The 15180-nt window shown below is 40.6% G+C and overlaps 1 protein-coding gene across 1 annotated transcript in view; it reads right to left on the reverse strand.

Moving 5' to 3' along the window:
* FYB2 (FYN binding protein 2) overlaps positions 1–15180 on the reverse strand; it is a 137610-nt gene that overhangs the window by 11532 nt on the left and 110898 nt on the right. Inside the window, exons 16-17 of the mRNA XM_045802237.2 lie at positions 4914–5000; positions 2463–2544 (exon numbers count right to left, since the gene is read on the reverse strand). Coding sequence (XP_045658193.2) covers positions 2463–2544; positions 4914–5000 — 169 coding nt within the window. The remainder of the gene's footprint in view (positions 1–2462; positions 2545–4913; positions 5001–15180) is intronic.

A 15180-nucleotide genomic window follows, 5' to 3' on the forward strand; every position in this document is an offset into this window, starting at 1 on the left:
GGGGGCAATTCCCACTCCCCTTCTGGGGTCAAAGACAGGCATTTGTGAAAAAACTGATGAGAAATTCAAGTTATGACCTTAAGGGAGGTTTTTTGTGTGTGATAAACTAGCCAGCCTATACATCTATAGGTATATATCACCTTCTAATGTATTGATAGCTGTTGGCTCAGAAAAAGTAGTTCCAGGGGGCGCCTGGGTAGCGCAGTCGTTAAAGCGTCTGCCTTCGGCTCAGGGCGTGATCCCGGCGTTCCGGGATTGAGTCCCACATCGGGCTCCTCCGCTGGGAGCCTGCTTCTTCCTCTCCCACTCCCCCTGCTGTGTTCCCTCTCTCGCTGGCTGTCTCTCTGTCACATAAATAAATAAATAAAATCTTTAAAAAAAAAAAAAAAAAAAGAAAGAAAAAGTAGTTCCAGAATACAAAGCTTATATTTACAGATGTCTGCTTAACCCAGTTAGGGTGGCCAGACATCTCCCTCTGTTCAGGACAGTCTGCTTGTATCTGGTATCTGTACACATACTCAGGATGAGGTATGCCTTCTTCAACTCTCAGAAGTGTGCTGGATTTGAATGGTAAAGTATATCACTCTTTACCAAATGGGATCTGATCCACAGGATTGTTAGGCAAAAGAAAAATCAACTTCCTCACTGATTTCTTAAAATGAAAATCTAATCAGGTCATTTTCCTTTTTTCAAATTCTAAAGATTCTTTACTGCTTTCATGGTAAGATCCAGATTTCTCAGCTTGACATTCAAGTTCCTTGGCATACTGTCATTTCCCACGCTCCCATTTCCGTCCCATTAATGAAGCCCCAGCAAGCTATAGGATGATCCTGAATATACCGGGTACCTTTTCTATTTCTAGGCCAGTGCTCATGTGTTTTCTTCCACCTGAAATACCTTTTTTTCTTAACCACTTCTTATGAAGACTTTCTGTTTAACTATACTTTGTATATACTCCTATGATGGCATTTAATAAACATATTATCTTAAAATGAAAATGAAAATGGAAGACAGTTTTATTCAACCTTGTACTCTTACGGCCTAGCACAAATGAGGCACTAATCTTTTGTGATTTGAGCTGAATAAAAATTACTAATACAGCATTGTTTTTCTAATGATTGATATATAAGGAAAATGCACCACAGGTAGTAAGGAAGAATGGAATCATACAAAAGAGCTGTGTGATAGTCACAAAGTGAGAAAAGCACTAAATGGAATGTAGGGTCATTTCAGCAAGTAATTGTTACACTGTTGTTTTTCAGTTAAACTAACAACATCACAGTTGCAGTAAATAATTTCATATCATGGTTTCTAGATATAATAACCCTAATGAATATGAGGGATTTGTGTATAGTTTTAGTTCATTCCAAAAACATTTTTGGACATTTACAAAGGTAATTTTTTCTGCTGTACACATGGATCTAAAGATAACCCTGTCCTCCAAGAACTCAGTGTAATTGGTGAACACGTAATTGCAGTATGTTAATGCTCGTGATAAGCTCAGCTATAGAGGAAGAGTAATTTCCTTAATGAGCAAGTGTGGGTCAGTATTCCTGGAGGTGTGGATAAATGAACGAAAGCTAGTCAGATGGGGAAAAGTAGCTGGAGTATCACCAGTAGTTGGAGCAGACCAAGTAATGCCTAGAGGAAGGGAGTAGCGGGACAGAACTGAGTAGTTTGCTGCCAAAGCCTGAAGTGCAAGGTGAAGAATGGCAGGAAAGACAAGAAGTACGACATGAAGAGCTTTATCCATTTCGTAATAGGGAATAGTAGTGACTTGGAGAAATTTTGTGAGCAGGATGCCCACATTCTCTCTCAAACCAGCATCTGGGACCTGGGAGCTATTCATTATGTTTCTTAATAAATTCTCATGGTGACTGACGGTATATAAAATTATGAGGAAGGACTGTTTGAACCATGGTTTCATAATGACAGAAGTAGTCAAGGAACTTCAGATACTGCTTCCTTCATTCACTCATTTGTTCATTTGTTTATCTAGTTATTCATTCGTTGTTCTCATCGTGCATTCACTTACTGAACACTATGTGTCCAGATATGTTGGGAGGTAGGGAGCAAACTTGAATGAGACAAAATCTCTACTCAGAGAGGACCTAGGTTTAGCTCAGAATACACACACATACACAGGCTGTGTCATAACAGACCAGTGTGTGAACAGACGTGTGCCTAACAGATAGATAAAATGTGCTGAATAACTTCCCCAGGAAAAGTGGGTAACATTTGAACAGAGCCTTAAGAATAACTTAGGAGTTCTTCCAGGCAGAGGGGAGAGCAGGTGTAAAGGCATGATAATATAGAAATGCATCAGGAAACAACTGTATTGGCTGTTTAGTCATGGATCCTATCTATCCCAGAGGCAAGGTACAACACTGTTGTAGGATCTTTAGTAATATTAAAAGCTAGGAATTTCTGTTTATAACTTTTACCTTCAGAGGAGAACATACCTCAAATTGTTCTCTAAAACGTTTTTCTTCTTTTTCCATTCTCATCTTTTCTAAGTTTTGCTTCTTGGTCCTGAAGAAATTTCTAGGAGATAAAGTGGCAAAAAATATGCAGGTTGGGTTAAATGTACCATAATAAAACTCTAAGTTCCCAAATCTATAAACTCATGATACTTCAGGTATAATTTCATATGTATATACCTTTACATAAAATCATACATATATATATAATCACATATATATATATATATATGTATGTATTTGTAGATGATTATACACATATTTCCAGTAGAGCGGAGTGTCAGAACAACTGAACAGGGTAAGTAATACCAGTTGCTTTTTCCTATAAGTAAAAAGGTTGTGGGGGCGCCTGGGTGGCTCAGTCAGTTAAGCATCTGCCTTCAGCTCAGGTCATGATCATGCCCCATGTCCAGTTCCCTGCGCAGTGAGGAGTCTCTCTACCCTTCCACCCCCCTGCTCGTGTTTTCTCTTTCTCTCTCTCAAATAAATAAATAAAATCTTTAAAAAAAATTGAAAGGCTGTGGGGGTTTTTTGATACCAAGATAATTTGGAATAAAACCAAATTGGTTAAGCAATTTAAGTTAAACAAGAAACTTCTCTGAGGGTTCAAAATATAATTAGCTTGTTAAAAAAAATCATAAATCTTTATGCTTCAGTCAGAGAACTGTTCTGTTTGCTGAATGGTTCTGGAGAAGAATCAAATTAAGAAAATTAAGTAAGATACCACAAAATCAGTGCAAAATTGTCAGCACATACAATTGGAGAGGCTGATTACACTCTTCCTCCCTCCTGCTCTTCACGTGGGGCTTGGTGCTGCGTTTTAGCAGTTTAACATATTGACAGAAGGAAACAAGAAAGTCCTATTAGTTTTATTCAGATGTGTCTCCTACATCTTTTTTGTTCTGTCCCAAGATTATAGACACTGCCACCTTTCACTTCCTACCTGAGATAACATCTTCTCTTGCCTCTCCTTCCTCAAATCCATCTGCATACCTGCCTCCAGAGTCATTTTTCTAAAATGTAATTGATGTCATGCTTTTGCTTAAAACCTTTGTCTCTAGTGCCCATAAGATAAAGTCAAATTCCTTAGCGTGGTACCCAGGGCATTTTATAAGCCCCAATCTACCTTTCCTGCTTCACAAGTGCACACACGTCTATGTGTTAGAACATCTTAGAAAGTGGGCTATCATTTCTATGCCTTTATACCTGGAATATCCTTCCCCGACTTCTCTGAAAATTTATCATCTTTGGTTCATAAAGGGATTATAAAAGGGTAGAACTAATATAGAATGGATTTATTGGTGGAACAAGTTATGGTAGAAACCACTGAGAAAGGAACAAAAAGCACTAGAAATTAATACATCAATCTACAGGAATACTATAGCCCCAATATCACATTTTAAAATTTACTCAGTTGAAAGTGAAAGTAAACTATAATATCAGTTTGTTGTAGGAAAAAAAGCACCAGAAAATTGTTTCCTGAAAGATTTACATGTACATTAAAATACTAAACATTTTTTATGGAGGAGTGTCAAAAATTTCACTCATATTTTCTCTCTTGAAATTCTGTTTTGCTATGCTATGTAAAGTATGAGGTTTAAGGTGGAGAGATGCTTTTCTAGTCTGTGAATACATCTTTTGAACTTGGGGAAAGCAAGTTTCATCAAGTCTAAGCCCAAAGAAAATAAGGGCCATCCTATGTCGTCCTCTGTGTTTAAATATGGTATAGACAGATGTCTGCTTTCTTTTGGGGTTCCCTTTAGGACTTTCCTAGACAAGTTTCCCAGAGAAGACAGACCACACAGTGTTCCCAGCTCAATGGCTATTTAGACAAGGATTTCCCCCAAGACGACTGTTAAAAGTACCTCAGATCCTATGCCCTGTCCTCCAGAGCACAGATCACATAACCATCTGAGACAGTAAAAATATCACCTCCCCCAACAGCCAGCTGGGAACTTGAATCACAAGAATGAAGGTTCGAGCATGAGTTGATAAAGCATTGTTTTTTAATTCTAACACTAATGTAGTCACAACTAGAGATGTGTTTTAGAGAAATTAGTCTTGTTATGTGATCATAGTTTCTCCAAATCATAGTTTCTCCCTATATTTAAGTTCCATCTATAGGGGAAAAGTTCTTACAGAAGACAAGGTTTTTTCATCATTTGATAATGGTTGCCTTGAAATCTTTCCTTACTCCCTATCCACCAAAGTCTGGATGATGACAATGAAGAGAAATGTGTGTGGCACTCCACATTTTCATGCGCCTTTTCTCTTTTAATCCTCTCAATGGTACAGTGATGTAGGTGCTATTATTCTCATTTTATAGATGAGGAACCTGATAATCAAATTTAATGACTTGCCTAAAGTCACACAGCTCTAAGAGGTATAAATTTCAGCAGATAAGCTGTAATTTAAGTGTACTTGTGCACCTACCTTTCTGATTCTTTAGCACCTTTTCTCTCTTTTTTTTCCTTGGCCATCAAAAACTTGGGCTTCCAAGTTTTTAGTTTGTCTTCATCTCTGAGGAACAATTTATTTTGAGCAAGTAAATAATGAACTAAAACTTTTATGGAAACATCAGTACTTTCTGGACAATTAAGTTTACAAAAAGGTTAAAACATCATCGAGACGTATATTTGGATAATCTATGTCAAGACCAGATTATAAATATCTTAAGCTTTGCAAGCCATACCATCTTTGTGGTAACTACTAAACTCTGCTGTTGTGACTGTATTTACAAAACCAAGTGGTCAGCTGTTTTGGCCCACCGTTTGCTGACCCCTGATGTGTGGTGGTCCAAATTTGAAACTGGAAGCAAGAGATCAACCTGATTATAATTGCATTTCCCTTCCTGAGCCTCAGTTTCTTTGCCTCTAAAATATGAATAATATTAACCATTACCTTGAGACAAGATAAATCTAGTGTTTAGTACTAGTAGAAAAGGATGCAGGGAGGAGTTTTGGAAGATGGCAAAGTAGGAAGACCCTAAGCTTGCCTCGCCCCATGGATACAACTAGATAATGTGCACATCAGTGTAAATAACCCAGAACATGATCTGAAGCCTGGCAGAACAGACTTCATAGCTAAATGTAGAGAAGCCATATCGAAGAGGGTAGGAAGGGCAGAGTCACTATAGGGAGCTAAACAGACCCTTAGGACTATACACGGGAGGGAGGGATGCTGTGGACATGGAGAAAAGAAAACAGACACCCTAGGCATAGGGAAGATGACCCCCACTCCCCACCTCCAGCATTTGGCTTTGAAAACCAGAGGGGCCAAATTTCATGAGTTCTTACAATCAGTGGCGCTTAACACCTGGAACTTTAAAAATGAGGAGGCTCAAGTCCGGGAGAACCAAAAGGACTGGAGGAAGCTGAGTTCTTGCCCTTAAAGAGAAAGCACAACAAATAGCTCCAAGGAGATACAGCCTAGAAGCAGCAGTTTGAAAAACACGGGGGGCATGCGGGAGGGAGCGTTATTTATTAACATTAGAATAGGCACTGGAGGGACAGAGATCTTCTCTGGAAACACAGGAGCAGGTGGGCACCATTTCCTCCCCTGCTTCCCAGCCTTGACACCTATGGGAACCAGTGCTGTGAACACTCTCCACCTAGCTTGCTAAAACCACTCACCTGCCCCCAAGCACTTCTGTGGATCTACCCCCTCCAACCTTGCCTACCTCAGTCTGGAGGTTGCAGGCCCCCTCCCACGGCTCATGGTGGGAAGGCCTTGCTGGCAGTGCACCCACCCTTGTCTTCTGTGAACCTGCCCTTCCAATATGCACTTGGCTGGAGACTGGCAGTGTGCAAGCAGCCCCAGTAGGGGGCAGCACCACTGCAAAGTGATTCCTGTTCCAGGAGAGGGAAGGATAATTACACAGGGGTCAGACTGTGGCTCGGGTGGTGGCCTGGGGGCAGACATCTGGTCTGACTGCAGGCCCTGCCCACCAACAAAAGCTGCTTAGGGGACAACACAGGGAAACTGCCTTGCAGTTCAGTGCTACTGCATCTCTGGCAAACACCTGGTCTGAGTCATCTCAAACTCAAGGCCAGTTCCAGACTGGCCAACTAGTAACACAGGGACCAAACCCTGCCTACGACAGGTAGAGAGCCATTGCAGATGACTCGACTGAAGGCAACTGTGGCTCAGCCACAACAGCAAGACACACACAACACACAGGACAGAGCCCAGAAGCACCAAGTTCTGGTGAACAGGAGACACTACAGTGCAGGACACTATAGGACTTCTTCATAAAGCCACTACTTTCAAAAACAGGAGATGTAGGTGACTTTTGTAACACATAAAAACACGAAGAGTTAGACAACATAGGAGACAGAGGAATTGTCCAAAATGAAAGAACAGGCAAAAATCACAGCAACAGACCTAACCGAAACAGGGATAAGTAAATGCATGATAGGGAATTTAAACTAATTGTCATAATGATACTGGACTTGACAAAAGAGTGGAAGACCTCAGTGAGACCCTCACAAAGAGAAAACAAAAAATCAGAGATGAAGGTTTTAATAACTAAAATTAAAAATATACTAGATGGAGGGGCACCTGGGTGGCTCAGTCAGTTAAGTGTCTGACTCTTGGTTTTGGCTCAGGTCATGATCTCATGGGTTGTGAGATCAAGGCCCACATCAGGCTCCATGCTCAGCATGGAGTCTACTTGCGATTCTGTCTCTGCCCCTCTCTTGGCTCGTGTGCTCTCTCTCTCAAATAAATAAATAAAATATTTTAAAAAACACACTAGATAGAATAAAGGGTAAACTAGAGGAAGCAGAATAACTGATCAGAGACCTGGATGACAAAGTAATGAGAAGCAATCAAGCTGAACAGGAGAGAGGAAAAAAAAAGAAAAAAAAGAAGAGACTTAGGGAATTCAGTGACACCGTCAGGTACATTAACATTCATTTTCTAGGGCTCCCAGAAGGAGAAGAGAAAGAAAATGGGGCCTAAAATTTATTTGAAGAAATAATAGCTGAAAACTTCTGGAATCTGGGGAAGGAAACACATTTAGAGCCAGAGTTACAGCAAGTTCCCAACAAAATCACCCTGAGGAGGTCCACACCAAGACACATAGTGATTAAAATGGCTAAAGGTAGTGATGAGAGAATTGTAAAGGTAGCAAGAGAAAAAAAAAATTACATATAAGGGAAACTCCATAAGGCTATCAGCTGATTTTCAGCAGAAATTTTGCAGGCCAGAAGGGAGTGAGATGGTATATTCAAAGTGCTGAAAGAAAAAAACCCAAAAAAACGAGAACTCTGCCACCAAGAATACGCTATCCAGCAAGGATATCATTCAGAATAGAAGGAGAGATAGAGAGTCCCAGACAAATAAAAGTTAAAGGAATTCAGGACCACGAAACCAATTTTATAAGAAGGATTAAAGGGGATTCTTTGTGTGGAAAGAAAAGACCATAAGTAGGAGTAAGAAAAATAGGAACAGAAAACCAGTAAAAATAAGTATATATATAAAAATCAGTCAAGGGATTCACAAAATAAGAGGATGTAAGATATGACACCATATACCTAAAATGTGGGAAGGAGGGGAGTAAAGAATGGGTTCAAACTTAAGCAACCATCAACTTAGACAGCTCTATGCAGAAGATGGTATATATAAACCCAATGGTAACCTTAAATAAAAAACCAGTAATAGATATGCAAAGAAAAAAGAGAAAGGTGGGGCGCCTGGGTGGCACAGTGGTTAAGGGTCTGCCTTCAGCTCAGGGCGTGATCCCGGCATTGTGGGATCGAGCCCCACATCAGGCTCCTCCGATATGAGCCTGCTTCTTCCTCTCCCACTCCACCTGCTTGTGTTCCCTCTCTCGCTGGCTGTCTCTCTCTCTGTCGAATAAATAAATAAATAAACAAACAAACAAATAAATAAATAAATCTTAAAAAAAAAAAAGAAAAAAGAGAAAGGAATCTAAGTATATCACTAAATAAAGCCGGCAAACTGAGAAGAACAGAGAAGAACAGTGAACTAGAAGAACAGAGAAAAACTACAAAAATAACCATAAAACAAGTAACAAAATGGTAATAAATACATACCTATCAAAAATTACTTTGAATGTAAATGGACTAAACACTCCAGTCAAAAGACACAGGGTGATAGAATGGATAAAAAAGCAAGACCTATCTATATGCTGCCAACAAGAGACTCACCTTAAACCTAAAGACACCTGCAGAATGATCATGAAGGGATTGAAAAGCATTTATCATGCAAATGGAAGTGAAAAGAAAGCCAATGTAGCAATGCTTATATCAAACAAAATAGACTTTAAAACAAAGACTGTAACAAGAGACAAGGACACTATATACTCATAAAGGGAATGATCCAACAAGAAGATACAATGATTGTAAATATTTATACATCCAATGTGGGAGCACCCATATACATGAAAAACTAATAACAAACATAAAGGAAGTAATTGATAGTAATACAATAGTAGGGGACTTACACCCCACTTACATCAATGGACAGATCATCTAAACAGAATCAAAAAGGACACTGAGGCTTTGATACATTGGATCAGATGGATCTAACAGATACATTCAGAACAGTCCATCCTAAAACAGCAGAATGTAATTCTTTTCAAGTGCACATGGAACATTCTCTGGAATAGGTCACATGTTAGGTTACAAAACAAGTCTCAATAAATTCAAAAATACTGAAGTCATACCATGCATCTTTTCTGATCATGACACTATGAAACTAGAAATCAACTATAAGAAAAAAATCTAGAAAGAACATGTTAAGGCAGGTTAAATAACATGCTACTAAACAACAAACAACGAATGGATCAACCAAGAAATCAAAGAGGAAATCAAAAGATACACCGGGGGGGGGGAAGGAGTTAAGATGGCAGAGGAGTAGGGGTCCCCTTTTTCAGCTGGTCCCCTGAGTCGACCTGGATAGGTACCAGACCATCCTGAACATCCACAGAATCAGCATGAGACGCAGGAAGATACATCTGGATCTCTACAAATGAACATCTCCAGCGCTGAGTACTGAGGTACGAAGCGGGGAGCTGTGAAACCGTGCACAGATATTGGAAGATAAATGGAAGGGGGAGGGAGCCGCCGAGTTTGGGCACTGGGAAGCGGTAGCCACCTGCACGGGGGAGCAGGCGGACTCGGGGAGTGGACCACGAGAGAGCAGACTGAGACCGTGAGCCGGGAGCGTGCGCCACCAGACTGAAACGGAGCTCCGGTGCGCTCACTGGAACCAGACTGAGACCGGGAGCTCCGGGGAGCACGGGGGCGGCTGGCAGTGTTAGAAACACAAAGGACAGAGACGCGACGGCCCTGGAAGTGAGGGCTGGGATGCCGGCTGTGGGGCGCACATCCCGGGACGCTGCAGGGTTGAGCAGCACCAACAGTAACAGAGTTAAAGTGGCCAGAACATCAGTGGAGAATGGGCCGCAATCCCTCTGTTCTGAGACAGAGGCTGAGATTCGGCCGCTGCTGCTCTGACTCTCAGAAGAGCCACAGCAAACCGCCAGGGAAAGCGGCCAGAGAACAAAAGCCTGGAAACACCGGCTCACAGTGTGCCCATCCCCATCCCCCCTCCCAGGGGACACGGAGACTCTACCCAAACAGGGTTGCCTATCGGTGGGGCAGGCCCCTCCCCCAGAAGGCAGGCTGAAAAATCAAGAAGCCCACATCCCTAAGATCCCTATAAAACAAGGGCGCACGGCCTGGGTCCCACTCAATAATTTGGGCTCTGGACAACCCTGCAACCTCTCCTCATCAGAATGACGAGAAGGAGAAATCCCCTCTCAGTAAAGAAAAGACAATGAGTCTGTAGCCTCTGCCACAGAACTAATCGATACGGATATAACCAAATTATCAGAAATGGAGTTCAGAGTAACAATGGTCAAGATGATGTGTAGACTTGAAAAAAGTATTAACGAAAATGTTAATGAGAACATAGAATCTCTAAGGGTGGAAATGAGAGCGAATCTGGCAGAAATTAAAAATTCTATGAGCCAAATGCAGTCAAAACTAGAGGCTTTGATGGCCAGGGTGAATGAGGCAGAAGAACGTATCGGCGAATTGGAGGATGGGTTAGTAGAAGAGAAAGCTAAAATAGAAACTTGGCTCAAAAAAATCCAATCTCAAGAATGTAGGTTACGGGAGATTACTGACTCAATGAAACGTTCCAATGTCAGAATCATTGGCATCCCCGAGGGGGTGGAGAAAAACAGAGGTCTAGAAGAGATATTTGAACAAATTGTAGCTGAAAACTTCCCTAATCTAGCAAAGGAAACAAGCATTCGTGTCCAAGAGGCAGAGAGGACCCCTCCCAAGCTCAACCATGACAAACCTATACCACGTCACGTCATAGTGCAATTCGCAAATATTAGACCCAAGGATACAGTATTGAAAGCAGCCAGGGCAAAGAAATTTCTCACATACCAAGGCAAAGGGATCAGAATTAAATCAGACCTGTCTACACAGACCTGGAATGAGAGAAAGGGGCGGGGCGGGCATTTTTAAAGCTCTTTCAGAGAAAAACATGCAGCCAAGGATCCTTTATCCAGCAAGGCTGTCATTCAGAATTGATGGAGAGATAAAGACATTCCAGAATCGCCAGTCATTGACCAATTTTGTAACCATGAAACCAGCCCTACAGGAGATATTAAGGGGGGTTCTATAAAGGTAAAAAGGCCCCAAGAGTGATACAGAACAGAAAGTCACAGCCGATACAAACAAAGACTTTACTGGCAACATGGCCTCATTAAAATTCTATCTCTCAGTTCTTAGTGTCAATGTAAATGGTTTAAATGCTCCCATAGAATGCCACAGGGTTGCAGATTGGGTAAAAAGAAATGACCCATCCATTTGCTGTCTACAAGAGACTCATTTCGAACCCAAAGATGCATTCAGACTGAGAGTAAGGGGATGGAGTACCATCTTTCACGCAAATGGACCTCAAAAGAAAGCTGGGGTAGCAATTCTCATATCAGATAGATTGGATTTTAAATTAGAGACTATAGTTAGAGATGCAGAAGGGCACTATATTATTCTTAAGGGAAGTATTCAACAAGTGGATATGACAATTATAAATATATATGCCCCCAACAGGGGAGCAGCAAGATACACAAGCCAACTCTTAACCAGAATAAAGAGACATATAGATAAAAATACATTAATAGTAGGGGACCTCAACACTCCACTATCAGAAATAGAACACCCTGGCAAAGACTAAGCAAAGAATCAAAAGCTTTGAATGCCATACTCGACGAGTTGGACCTCATAGATATATATAGAACACTACACCCCAGAAGCAAAGAATACTCATTCTATTCTAATGCCCATGGAACATTCTCAAGAATAGACCATGTTCTGGGACACAAAACAGGTCTCAACCGATACCAAAAGACTGAAATTGTTCCCTGCATATTCTCAGACCACAACACTTTGAAATTGGAACTCAACCACAAGGAAAAATTTGGAAGAAACTCAAACACTTGGAGACTAAGAACCATCCTGCTCAAGAATGATTCGATAAACCAGGAAATCAAAAATCAATTTAAACAATTTATGGAGACCAACGAGAATGAAAACACAATGGTCCAAAACCTATGGGACACTGCAAAGGCAGTCCTAAGGGGAAAATACATAGCCATCCAAGCCTCACTCAAAAGAATAGAAAAATCTAAAATGCAGTTTTTATATTCTCACCTCAAGAAGCTAGAACAGCAACAGAGGGACAGGCCTAATCCACGCACGAGAAAGCAGCTGATCAAGATTAGAGCAGAGATCAATGAATTAGAAACCAGGAGCACAGTAGAGCAGATCAACAGAACTAGAAGTTGGTTCTTTGAAAGAATAAATAAAACTGACAAACCACTGGCAAGACTTATCCAAAAGAATAGAGAAAGGACCCAAATTAATAAAATTATGAATGAAAAGGGAGAGGTCACAACCAACACCAATGAAATTGGAAGCTTTTATCAACAGCTTTATACCAATAAATTAAGCAATCTGGAAGAGATGGAGGCCTTCCTCGAAACCTATAAACTACCAAGACTGAAACAGGAAGAAATTGATTTTTTAAACAGGCCAATTAATTATGAAGAGATTGAAACAGTGATAAAAAAAACCTTCCAAAAAACAAAATGCCAGGGCCTGATGGTTTTCCCGGGGAATTTTACCAAACATTCAAAGAAGAAATAATACCTATTCTCCTAAAGCTATTTCAAAACATAGAAACAGAAGGAAAGCTACCAAACTCATTCTATGAGGCCAATATTACCTTGATCCCCAAACCAGGCAAAGACCCCATCAAAAAGGAGAATTACAGACCGATTTCCCTAATGAATATGGACTCCAAAATTCTCAACAAGATCCTTGCTGATAGAATCCAATAGTACATTAAAAGGATTATCCATCATGACCAAGTGGGATTCATCCCTGGGATACAAGGGTGGTTCAACATTCGCAAATCTATCAGTGTCATAGATTTTATCAACAAGAAAAAAGCCAAAAAATCATACGATCCTCTCAATAGATGCAGAAAAAGCATTTGACAAAATACAGCATCCTTTCCTGATCAAAACACTTCAGAGTGTAGGGATAGAGGGTACATTCCTCAATCTCATAAAAACCATCTATGAAAAGCCTACAGCAAATATCATTCTCAATGGGGAAAAGCTGGAAGCCTTTCCCTTAAGATCAGGAACACGACAAGGATGCCCACTCTCGCCACTATTATTCAACATAGAACTAGAAGTCCTTGCAAAAGCTATCAGACAACAAAAAGGGATAAAAGGTATCCAAATTGGCAAAGAAGAAGTCAAACTGTCTCTCTTCACAGATGACATGATACTCTATATGGAAAACCCAAAAGACTCTACTCCCAAACTACTAGAAGTTATAGAGCAATTTGGTAATGTGGCAGGATATAAAATCAATGCTCAGAAATCAGTTGCATTTCTATACACGAATAACGAGACCGAAGAAAGAGAAATTAGGGAATCCATCCCATTTACAATAGCACCAAAAACCATACGTTACCTTGGAATTAACTTAACTGGAGACGTAAAGGATCTATATTCTAGAAACTACAAATCGCTCTTGAAAGACATCGGAGAAGACACAAAAAGGGAAAAATATTCCATGCTCATGGATCAGAAGAATTAACATAGTTAAAATGTCCATGCTACCCAGAGCAATCTACACTTTCAATGCTATCCCAATCAAAATACCAATGACATTTTTCAAAGAACTGGAACAAACAGCCCTTAAATTTGTGTGGAACCAGAAAAGGCCCCAAATTGCCAAGGAATTGTTGAAAAGGAGAAACAAAGCTGGGGGCATCACAATGCCGGATTTCGAGCTGTACTACAAAGCTGTGATCACAAAGACAGCATGGTACTGGCACAAAAACAGACACATAGACCAATGGAACAGAATAGAGAACCCAGAAATGGACCCTCGGCTCTTTGGACAACTAATCTTTGATTAAGCAGGAAAAAACATCCAGTGGAAAAAAAGACAGTCTCTTCAATAAATGGTGCTGGGAAAATTGGTCAGCTACATGCAAAAGAATGAAACTTGACCACTCTCTCACACCATACACAAAGATAAACTCTAAATGGATGAAAGACCTCGATGTGAGACAGGAATCCATCAAAATCCTAGAGAAGAGCATAGGCAGCAACCTCTACGACATCGGCCACGACAACCTTTTTCATGACACATCTCCAAAGGCAAGAGAAACAAAAGATAAAATGAACTTGCGGGACATCATCAAGAGAAAAAGCTTCTGCACAGCCAAGGAAACAGTCAAAAAAACTAAGAGGCAGCCCAACGGAATGGGAGAAGATATTTGCAAATGATATTACAGATAAAAGACTGGTATCCAAGATCTACAAAGAACTTCTCAAACTCAAGACATGAGAAACAAACAAATCATAAAATGGGCAAAAGATATGAACAGACTTTTCCAATGAAGACATACAAATGGCTAACAGACACATGAAAAAATGTTCAGCATCATTAGCCATCAGGGAAGTTCAAATCAAAACCACACTAAGATACCACCTTACGCCAGTTAGAATGGCAAAAATTGACAAGGCAAGAAACAATTGTTGGAGAGGATGTGGAAAAAGGGGATCCCTCCTACATTGTTGGTGGGAATGCAAGTTGGTACAGCCACTCTGGAAAACAGTGTGGAGGTCCCTTAAAAAGTTAAAAATTGAGCTACCCTATGATCCAGCCATTGTACTACTGGGTATTTACCCCAAAGATACAGACGTAGTGAAGAGAAGGGCCATATGCACCCCAATGTTCATAGCAGCACTGTCCACAATAGCTAAATCGTGGAAGGAGCCGAGATGCCCTTCAACAGATGACTGGATTAAGAAGTTGTGGTCCACATATACAATGGAATATTACTCAGCTATCAAAAAGAATGGTTTCTCAACATTTGCTGCAACATGGACGGCACTGGAGGAGATAATGCTGAGTGAAATAAGTCAAGCATAGAAAGACAATTATCATATGGTTTCTCTCATCTATGGAACATAAGAACTAGGAAGATCGGTAGAAGAAAGGGATAAAGAAAGGGGGGGGTAATCAGAAGGGGGAATGAAGCATGAGAGACTATGGACTCTAAGAAACAAACTGATGGCTAGAGGGGAGGGTGATGGGGGAATGGGATAGGCTGGTGATGGGTAGTA

The sequence above is a fragment of the Ursus americanus genome, chromosome 12, assembly GCF_024610735.1.
Source record: "Ursus americanus isolate L20-20 chromosome 12, mUrsAme1.1.p, whole genome shotgun sequence".
NCBI classification, from domain to species: Eukaryota; Metazoa; Chordata; class Mammalia; order Carnivora; family Ursidae; genus Ursus; species Ursus americanus.